The sequence below is a fragment of the Panicum virgatum genome, chromosome 8K (assembly GCF_016808335.1).
Source record: "Panicum virgatum strain AP13 chromosome 8K, P.virgatum_v5, whole genome shotgun sequence".
Taxonomy (NCBI): domain Eukaryota; kingdom Viridiplantae; phylum Streptophyta; class Magnoliopsida; order Poales; family Poaceae; genus Panicum; species Panicum virgatum.
Window position 1 is genome coordinate 47,833,406 of NC_053143.1, and position 11,211 is coordinate 47,844,616.

At 45.6% G+C, this 11,211-nt stretch overlaps 1 protein-coding gene across 1 annotated transcript in view; it reads left to right on the top strand.

Moving 5' to 3' along the window:
- The first annotated feature begins 2 nt into the window (after window positions 1-2).
- Window positions 3-11,211, top strand: part of LOC120645848 — a 34,929-nt gene continuing 23,720 nt past the window's right edge. The window contains exon 1 of the mRNA XM_039922576.1: window positions 3-937. Within this exon, the coding sequence (XP_039778510.1) occupies window positions 118-937 (820 nt within the window). The 5' untranslated portion in view covers window positions 3-117. The remainder of the gene's footprint in view (window positions 938-11,211) is intronic.

Below are 11,211 nucleotides of genomic sequence, written 5' to 3' on the forward strand. Positions count from 1 at the left end.
GACGACGGCCGACAATCGACTGCATATATATAGCACATACCATCGTACCGATGGAGACACTCCGAGGTATCATCACTCCACTGAACTTGTTTCTAATTAAATCATCACTCCACTCCGATGGCCGACGAAGCCGAGCAAGCTGCTGCTGCTGCTGCTGCTCCCACCACAGCAGCACCAGCAGATAAGGCACGGCCACGGCCGGCGGCGGTCGTCCTAGATCCCCAGCTGTTCATGGCTGCTCGCCGCGGCGACAGCGAGCAGCTGAAGAAGCTGCTGCAGCTGCGGAACGACGCCGCCGCCCAGCAACGAGGCCCTGCCGCGGCCGCAGCGACGACGGCGGCGCAAGTCATCCTGGAGGTTGATCGCCTCCCCGCTGCAGCTCCATTGCTACACCTCCTCGATGGGATGACCGTCAATTGGGGGGACTCCCTCCTCCACGTCGTTGCTGCCTGCGGCGACAGCGGCGACGGCAGCGAGGACTTCCTTGACTGCGCCAAGATGATCTACGAGGTCAGAAGCGGCCTCCTGGTCGCGTGCAACAACAAGGGCGACACGCCCCTGCACTGCGCCGCCGGCGCCGGGAACGCCGCCATGATCTCATGCATCGTTGGGCTCGCGGCGGCCGGTGACGAGAAGACGACGGTGTCGGTGACGGAGTTCCTGAGGATGCGGAACAAGTGTGGGGAGACCGCCCTGCACCAGGCGGTGCGCGCCGGCAGCAAGGCCTCCATGGACGTGCTCATGTCCGTGGATCCAGAGCTGGCCACCGTTCCAAGTGAGGCTGACGAGGGTAACACAACCTCACCGATGTACCTGGCCATTTCATTGGGCAAGGAGGATATTGCAGGGCATCTAATCCAGAAAAGCAACGGCAAGCTTTCCTGCTCCGGACCAGACGGGCGAAACGTTTTGCATGCAGCTGTAACTCGCAGAAAAGGTACTCGTACTGGTTTCATTCCCCTTTTGTTTTAAGGAATTTGATTTTGCTCGGAGGGAAAAATGGCACTTCCTGTATTTTAATTGAACTTGGTTTTTCTTTTCGGGACAGAGGAAGTACTTATATTATCGACAAGAGGCATGCATAGTTGATTTCAATAGACAGACGCTACCCCGTCAACTCATGTTCCTATATGGGCTAGAATCCGATGAGGCATAAGCATTATAAGTTTTTTTACCGATATCTAATCAAAATTCCTTACCTTTAATCTCCTTTCGTTCATTTCCTAACATAATACTCATATTGATACTCTATAAACTCTATTAGGTTGTGATAAAACTTGGTTACCAATTGTTTTATATGTTTTTTCATCCATATTCATAGTTTTTCACTTTTGCTTCACGCCATCATTATTCTTTGATAAGTGTTTATTTGAAACTGTGCCTTGAGTTATTTGATCTCATGTTGCATGACATGTATCATGTCTTAACGAATCCAGATTTTGCCTTTCTAATTTTGATCTTATTAGGTTGTTGATTTTTCCTCCATGTATTTATTGTGTCTCTGATTCAGAACCACTATTTTCATATCATGTTACAAATGTCGTGTACTTTTAGTTGCTATAATAGGATAAACAGGCATTTATCCTACACAACAATGCAAAAGATGTTGAATCTCCTCAATCAAAGAATTATGAGTGTAGTAGTATACATTGTTTTGTTTAAAAATTGAGTGTTTAAATTAAACTATCAATGTAGATATGTTATAATGTTTTGGCCAAAATAAATTGCCTCTTTCAAAGAATCTTTGGTGTAGTAGTACAATACTTAATTTGTTTTATAAATAAAATGAGTGCCTCAATAACTTATAATGGACATATATTATAATGCTTCGACAAAAATATATTATTTATCTAAAGTAGCAACTAACATAACTTATTACCACGTAGTCTTAATACTATTTAAATACACTTTTAGTGTCATTGGTATGTGATTCATCCAAGAAACTTTTTGTGATTGTTAAATTATGGTAATATACTTATTGCTTATGCATGCATGTATACTTAGCTTAATTTGTGTGGTGGCACTTTTTTTTGAAACTGTGTGGTGGCACTTAACATATATGTTTACTTTATGTTGTTCTGTTTATATTAATGTAGTGGTAGAAATGGGTGATTGGAAGCATATATATAGGTGTAATTTACAGTATTCTTAATATAGCATATGTTGGTAATTTAAAAATGTAGATTTAATTGTTTGTTCTTGTTTATTTCAACAACAGGAGGTGTGTAATTTATATGCAAATTTAGGAGGTAGCTTTAGATTATCTTTCATAATAGTAGGGTTGTGTAGTTATATGTAAACACGATACTTTATATTATCTTTCATAATAATATAGGTGGGTAATAATTTAAATGAAGATTAGGGAGTTACTTTAGATTATTTTCTTAATGGTATCGGTTGGTATTTTAGATAGGGGGTTATTTTAGACAACTTCTTTCTGGAAACACATTTAGACTTCTTTTATAATAGCGGCGGTGGGTAATTTTTTTAGAAAGCAAAATAGATCCAATAATAACTATTTTACCTATCATGGTCATAGTCTAACAAATTGATAGCCTGATTTTTCTGGTTTTACGAGAACTTCTATAATTTATCTTCTTTTGCTAGTGTGTTTCATGAGGATTAACGAATAATTACATGCATGTAGTGCTGCCAATGCTTTTGGAATTGTTCAAGGATGTGACGGTCCAAGTGCAACAAGGGGAAGGGGCCAGGACAGTGAGCACTGTACCCCTTCTCTCGCAGCTGACTATGCAACAGGACATTGACGGGAGCACCCCTCTTCACTTGGCTGCATCATTGGATTGGTGGCCTGGAGCCTGGGTTGTCTCCGAAAGGTTCAAAGACATTTGGCCATGGTCAAAATCTACAGCCACGCTGCTACTAGATGCCAACATTGATTCGGCGTATCAACCGGACAATAAAGGGTTGTATCCCATACATATTGCTGCCTTGGCCGATAACCTCGACGTCACCCAGGTCCTGCTTCAGATGTGCCCGGACTGCGCCACTCTGCAAGATGGCGAAGGAAGGACACCAGGTTAAGCCGAGTTAAGAAAACGTGAAGAAATCCAAGTCAAAAAAATCAAGACAGAGATACTTTAGTATCACCGGTTAAACCGACGTTAAGAAAGTTACATACGTCGGTGCATTGACTTGGAGCACACCAGGAAGTTTAGTATCACCGGTTGAACCGACATTAGGAAAGTTGAATACGTCGGTGCAATGGACCCAGAAGCTGAGGCAAAGTCTATACACCAGATTAACCGACGTTTGGGTTTTGGTGAACGTCGGTGCAGTTGTCCAGAGAGTTTGTTTTTCAGAGTTCACAGGACAACTACACTCACCGGTTAAACCGACGCTGCATCGGTTGATTGCCCGTACACGTAACGGCTAGTTTTTGAGGCGGACAGTTTAATATCACCGGTTGAACCGATGATGGCTTTGGAGGTGCGTCGGATTAACCGGCGTTAAGTGTTTTTCTGGCAGCTTTTCTCCAACGGCTATATTTGCTTGGGCTGCCTATATTTATCCCCAAGGCCGGGTCATTTGAGGTTGCTGGAGTTGCTGAAAGCTTACTACACTTAAAGATCCTCTCCAACCACCTTAGAGCTTCATTGTACATCATATAGGCTTGAGCACACTTGTGAGAGTGCTTAGTGCTTCTAATAGGGATTAGTTCTTGCGAGAGCTCTCTTGAGAGAAGTCTTGCTGCGGCAAGCATCTTGTGTACTCGTCGTGTGACCCTCCGACTTGGTGTGGAGTGACAACGACACTTTGTGCGGGGAAGGAGACCCCTCTTGGTGAGAAGCTCCAATAGTCAAGACGGTGCCATTGGTGACGCTTCGAGAGGGACGGTGGCGGTGGCCTTGTCTTGGTGACTTGGGGTCACTTAGCCTTTGCTTGCCGGGAGCCTTGGTGGCGCACGCAAGACGGTGATCAAGCGAAGAGACTTGGCATCACACTTGTTCGTATTGGACAAGTGGCCGTGGACGTAGGGAGGGACTTGGTGTCCTAACCGAACCACGTTAAATCGTGTGTCTTGGTGTCTTCACGGGAGTTTGCATATTCTCTCCCTTACCCCTTTACTTACCGTATTACGTTTCCGCATTTGCTCTTACTTGCTTGCCTTTACTTTCCTAGTTAGTTTGATTAGGATTGGCTATAGGTTGCAAGTCTTTTAGGGGGTAAGTAGAGAGTAGCATAGATAAACCTTAGTCATAACTAGCATGTGTAGGACGTGTTAGGTTTATCTCATGCAAATAGATTGAGCCCTAGGATAGAAAACGATTAGCGACCCTATTCACCCCCTCCCCCTCTAGGGTCGGACACCCCGGTGATCCTTACACCCACCTACCCACTATATCCGGATGATATTCCGGGCTGATGGTCATTTCTATAGGTTGGAGTATACAAATTGACTACTTATATAAAATCACACTTCACACGTGACCCCTGAACTTGAGTCACGCTTCACACATGATGCCGAAGGTGTCCTTCTCCTTCAGGTGCTCACACTTTGTCATACCCGAGGCCACGGGATACATGACATGGCCCAAATTTGTACGAGATATGGGATGAGGCATGTCTCATGCCCATACGTCATGTAAAGTACTTGTGTACATCTAGAACTAGTCGGTATAGATAGAAATTACCCAAGTAGTACTCGAGAAAGACTTCTAAGCTGATATCGATCTATGGTTTCATGTAACCCTGCCCCCAAGCCTATATAAGGGCGGGTAGGGACCCCTCCAAAGTATTATTCATCCCTCAGGCAATACAAACCACCAAACAGGATGTAGGGTATTACGCATCTCGTGGCCCGAACCTGTCTAACCCTTTTGTTGCTTGGACCATCATGTTCTTGATCTCGAAACTGCCTGCCTAAACCCTACCACATTAGGGTATCCCTAGGTGGGCTTGCCAGAAAAATACCGACAGCTGGCGCGCTAGGTAGTGGGATTCACCGACGATCCCGTGTTGAACTCGATAGCGATCACCAACTCCACTAAGGTGCTCGAAGAGGGCACCACATTCATGTTCAGCTCCTGGGTCTGCGTTGCCGATGGTTCGAGCAGCTTCAGCCACCACCTCGCCAACACCAGGGAGCTAGAGACCTCGATGTCGATGTCATCCCCTGCTGATGGTGTCGACAAACTCGCTGACAACCTCAGGGAGATCCATCTTTCTGATCTAATCAGAAACTACACGAACCACCTCAGTGCGACCCCTCGCCCAAGGGTGGACATGGCTGGCCTCCACTCTATTATAGATCGAGTGGATTGCGGCCTTAGTGAGTGCATTAAACTCGTCGAAGCCGTCCTGCAACACCTGATCCCTGCTTATCCCGTTACGCCTCGACCCCAATCCCTCAAGGAAGCGGACATCCTCCATCACATCGATCGGGTTGACCGCTCCATCACTGCGTGTATCAAGCTCGCGGAACTCACCCTCCAAGGCTCCAAACATAACAAGCTGGAGCAATCCGCAAAAGCTTTCGATCAAGACTTCGACAACTTCATGAGCAATCTCAACGCACAACTCCTTCCAGACCTGGCTGAAGAACTCCGGCGGTGGTTGGATGAATTCGGCACATGGGTTGAGATGGGAACCTCCATATTGGATCCGCCTAGATCTATGCAAGGCGATCCCCAATTTCCCTTCGAGTTGCTTAACTCTGCCACTATTTACAAGGAGGCGATGCGCTGCAAATGTGTTCCCAATCAAGAAAAGGATTTGGATGACCTACTCCAAATCGGGAAAGGGGATGCCACTGACCAACAGGGGGCTCCCACCATTGACGGTTGCCGCTCAGACTCACGTGAACGTAGCCTATATTTATCAGGCCCAGGTCGGGCTCTCATGATCACATCTCCCCCCCGGGGGGGGGGGGGTAGAAATGTTTATTGGCGAGACAGGATCCCTACCAGCCAAACCTACCCAGTTCCCTACGAAAACCAAGAAGAACTTCCCTTCTAGGAGAGCAGGCCCCTAAACACTTCAGAAAAAGAAGAGAATCAAGGTGACAATGACAACACACGGGAGGTGCTCATGGTGCGCATCACGGAGATCCCAGAATTAGAGGATGACTCCTTGGAGCGCATCATCCTGGATGACAACAACTTGCACGACTTCGACGAGTACCTCTCCGACAACCCTGAGACGAGCATCGCCAAAGGAGCCAGGAGCAGCATCGACCATTCTCCACCGCATGGTCCACCCAGCGTCACGGTCACTATCAGGCATGATGAAGACGATGACCTGCAAAAGGAATGTCGCAAACTGAAGAACTACAAGCGCGCCATCTGAAGGCATAGCGTATCAAAGCACCAGCAAGGCCAATACGATGACTCGTACAATTACTCCAACAACGACCTCTGCAACATCATCAACATTGGCTGTGGCACCCGCAGCGTTATCATCTCCAAGCAGCAGGAGTGAGACGGGGTAGAGTCGTACAACCCTACCCACTACCACATCCCCCAAGACTACATTAATTCGGCTCAGAAGCGTAGGAGCGCACACCTCGACCATCAGGCCGCCTCCATCTCGACTGCTCCTCGCAACCAGCAAGGTAAGAGAAATACTGTGCAGGAATATTTCGAGGATGAACTTCGCAAGCGGTACCCGTGGCACCCAACTAGCCTCCACTCCGCTTTCGAATGCCTCAACCTGCGCAGGGCGCTGAGAGCTCCGCCACTCGCAAAAGCGCCGCGACAACTCCGAGGATGGGCCACGCCGTGACCCAAGGGCCTAGATCAAGGAGGGTTAGCAGGGATATCTTTTTGGGAATACATTTGTAACCATTGTCTAGAGTCTTTAAACTCGAAAACAAGGGGTTTTGCAGATCTAAAACCCAAAAAAGCCTGCTCAAACCACTTGGCTAAGAGGTTACAATGATATTATAATGAACTAAGCTTCGTCAATACACATTGTGGAATCAGTTTGACGTTTTAGTTATTTCGGGTTCTCCCAACTTTTTTCTCATGGACGTAGGCGAATCTGTTCGGACCACCCAAACAGCTATGTGAGCAAATTCATCCACAATTTCAACTCTTGACAAGATCGGGCCTTAAGCCAAGCATCAGACTCTGGCAACTTGAGACTCAAAAGTAAAAAAATCAAACATAATGCAGCATCTCCGAGTAGTTGTTGCGCCCAAGTACATCGGGAAGTTTTGTTACATTCTAAGTCGGTGAACTCATCACTTTCGTAACATCTCCGAGTACTTGTTATGCCTAAGTACATCAGGAAGTTTTGTTACATTCTGAGTCGGTGAACTCAACACAATGTAACATCTCCGAGTAATTGTTGCGCCCAAGTACATCGGGAAGTTTTGTTACATTTTGAGTCAGTGAACTCAACATTTTCATAACAGCTCCGAGTACTTGTTGCGCCCAAGTACATCAGGAAGTTTTGTTACATTTTGAGTCGGTGAACTCAACACAATGTAACATATCCGAGTACTTGTTGCGCCCAAGTACATCGGGAAGTTTTGTTACATTCTGAGTCGATGAACTCAACCCCTTTGTAATATCTCTAAGTACTTGTTGCTCCCAAGTACTTCGGGAAGTTTTGTTACATTTTGAGTCGGTGAACTCAACCCCTTTGTAACATCTCCGAGTACTTGTTGCGCCCAAGTACATCAGGAAGTTTTGTTACATTCTGAGCCAGTGAACTCAATCCCTTTGTAACATCTCTGAGTACTTGTTGTGCCCAAGTACATCGGGAAGTTTTGTTACATTCTGAGTCGGTGAACTCAATCCCTTTGTAACATCTTTGAGTACTTGCTGTGGACCAAGTACATCGGGAAGTTTTGTTACATTCTGAGTCGGTGAACTCAACCCCTTTGTAACATCTCCGAGTACTTGTTGCGCACCAAGTACATCGGGAAGTTTTGTCACATTTGAGCCATTGAACCCAGCATTTTTTGTGACATCCTCGAGCACTTGTTGCGCCAAGTACCTTGGGAAGCTTTGCTACGGTTAAATTATTGAATTCACACGCCTGGTAGAATCTCTTAGAACTGGCCGCGAGCAATAGCCCTCGGGAAGTTTTGCCACCTAAAGGATCTAAGAATCCAACTACACAGCTACGTCTTTACGTGCGTACCATACACAAAGGCCTTAAGAAAGACTTTGTCATACTCTCCTCTCAAGGGAACCTTTTCAAGTCATGGTAGTCACAGGAGCTACTAGAATTAAAAGGACTGCATCCTACGACTACCTCAACAGTTGTCTTACTCCAAATGGTTTGGCATTCTTCCTCAAAATTTTGCGTTCTTGATACCTTTCGATGCAAAGTCATTCCAAAGTATACATAAATAGAAGGAAATGCCACATTAAGTTACATTACATATTCATAACAGTGTTTGACAAAACAACACTAATGTCTATGGCTGCAAGTTCAGATTATCTACTGTTTCGAAGGCCACTGGCTCCACTTCTTGCATGTATCCCCCAAACTGCTCAGGGTGCTATCCCCTGCTATGCCCTCCGCCAAAGGTCGTATGTTCAATCTCGGATAAAATGATCTGAGGAGCCCCAGGACATACCTCGCAACATATTTGGAAGTCCCGGACATGTACCTAGCAATTTGCGTAGGCACATCTCGCAGACGCTCCAACAGGGTCTTGGAGGGCACTACTCCTGGTCGAGGGGGATCCACCATATCAATAACCACTCAAGCAGCAGCTTCCAGGTCATGAATTTCTTTATCCTTCCGCTCCTTATCACGATTAAGCTTTTTGATAGTATTCATGTTTTCTGCAAGTTTCTTGTCGGAATCCTTGAGCTGCTTCTCGATGGTCTTCTCGTACTCTTCGATGTTAGCATAGAACATCTGCAAGGACTCGTAATCTTAAAGAGCTTGATCCCAACCACCTAAAAAAACAATTTAGCACAACATCATCAGCCGATGGATCGACGTAACTATGAAAATCAGGCCCAAAACTACTCAAGCAAGCAACTTACTTTGAGTTTGAAGCAAAAGATCTTGGTTCTTTCTCGCCAGGGTGTCATACTCCATTTGGGCATCCTTCTCCGTTTGGGCATCCATCACTTGATTTTGGGCATTTGCCTCAGCAATATATAAACGCCTCTAGAGACAGCAACCTTGGCCTTACTTTCAGCAAGCCATGGTTCGGTGTACGAGGGATGATCGACGTGAGGAATAGGAGGAGTGCTTTTCAAAGCATCTCGATTCTCCTATGAGGAAAAAACATAATACTAAATATCAGTACTCGGATCGAATAAATAGAAAAGTACTTGACATAAAGGAATTTCAGCCCAATCGTACCTGAGGAGGCGGATTGGACGCACGGAAGAGAGTTGGCACATATGACACGCTATAAAGGCTCGGGTGTATACCCTGAATCCTTCGTAATGCCTCCGTGCGCTCCATCAGCTCTGCAGAAAATCGGGAACTATCTTCAAGCCCTAAGTACTCGAAGCCAAAACGTTCCCTTCTCTGCAGCGGCTGAATTCTTCATTGTACCCAGTTAAATATCACGGATGCAGAGGTGACATTCATTTCCCTCATGCACTTGATTCATGGAATTAATTTGGCTACTTGATGTTGGCTTTCAGAAGAACCTTGGCCGACCCACTCGAGAAAATATACTGGAGCTTTATCCTGGAACTTTGGAAGAGCTTTATCCTGGAACTTTGGAAGAGAAGGACTTGGATTCCCAATATAAAACCAATTCTCTTTCCAATTTGGGATATGTCCAATGGCAGGGGACTTAATGTAGTTCTCTTCCATACCCGACCGCAATTGAATAACGGCACCTCCAACAGAAGCAATGTTTTCTTTGGAAGGATAAGGCACTAGGTGGATGAGAAAGCGGAACAGATTGAAATGTGGTTCGATCCTAAGGGAAGCTTCACAAAAATGAACAGAACCTGCAATGTGAAGGATGGATTGAGGATCAAGATGATGGACCTGTATGCCATAATAGTACAACAGGCTTTGGAAGAAATCGCTGGCTGGCAATGCCAGACCACGTTCAACAAAAGATGAGAACAAAATAACTTCTGTGTCACGAATAGATGGATACGAATCTGCATCCGGCGGACGCCATTGGATCACATTCGTTGGTTGCAACAAACCATTTTCCACCAGATGAAGTAGATCAGATTCGAAGCACTTACTCTCCGGTCAGTCTGTGGATTTCTTCGGTTGTTCCTGGTCCTTGTGCTTCCTTTTTCCTCCACAGCTAGAGCTCTTGCTTTTATCCATCCTAAAGGTGACAAGTCACTTCAATCGTATTTGCTCGGGGGCTCCAAGCCAGGGGTGATTGGAAGGGATGCACTAAAATCCTGGTTTATGAAGCAATGGAGGAACTTCAAGAAGTGGCGGCGGCGGTGTTGGCGCGGGGGAGACGGAGTGGCTCAACAATAAGAATGGGAATTTGTACCCTAGGTCACCACGGGTTAAAGAACCATTCGAGTGGCAGTTGTGTAATTTAATGGAAGGTGAAATATTTTCCACAGGATATGATTTGTTCTGAGCGGTAATTACGGAATTTTTCAGGAAGTTATTTGTTTAGCTATTGTTTTAGGAATTTATTCCAAAAAAAGAGGAGCTTTCCAATTTCTGATTGAATTAACCAAATCAACCATCAAAATACACAAATACTAAACATTAAGTTTCAGAAGTATGCCATGAAGTTTTGGACCCTTTTTCCAAATCATGGAATTTGGATTCAAGGCTCGGGGGCTACTGTATACATGTCACCAACGGTTTGTTTTTCAAATCTATTTGGAAGATAAAAATTCAAGATTCAAGATGGGCCCTCAGCCTTACTCTTCGATACAACCTAAGGCTCAAGGGCTACTCCATATGGAGTGCGACTTTTCATCGCACCCCATGTATGAAGATTAATTCTGAAGATTGCAAGACTGCTCGAGCAAGAGCACCACGCAGCCTCGGTGCAGCCAAGGAAGTACTAGAAGGCCCGTTCTAGGCGAAGTTCAAAGGACTCGAAGACGGCTTCAGAGGTAGTCGAAGGCATGTACTACTCGGCTATGAAGAGCTCAGGGGCTTGTCAGACCCGGGGCCACGGGATATGTGACGTGGCGCATATCTGTACGAGATATGGGATGGGGCATGTCCCATGCCCATACATCATGTAAAGTACTCGTGTACATCTAAAACTAGTTAGTATAGATAGAAACTACTCAAGTAGTACTCAAGAAGGACTCCTAAGCT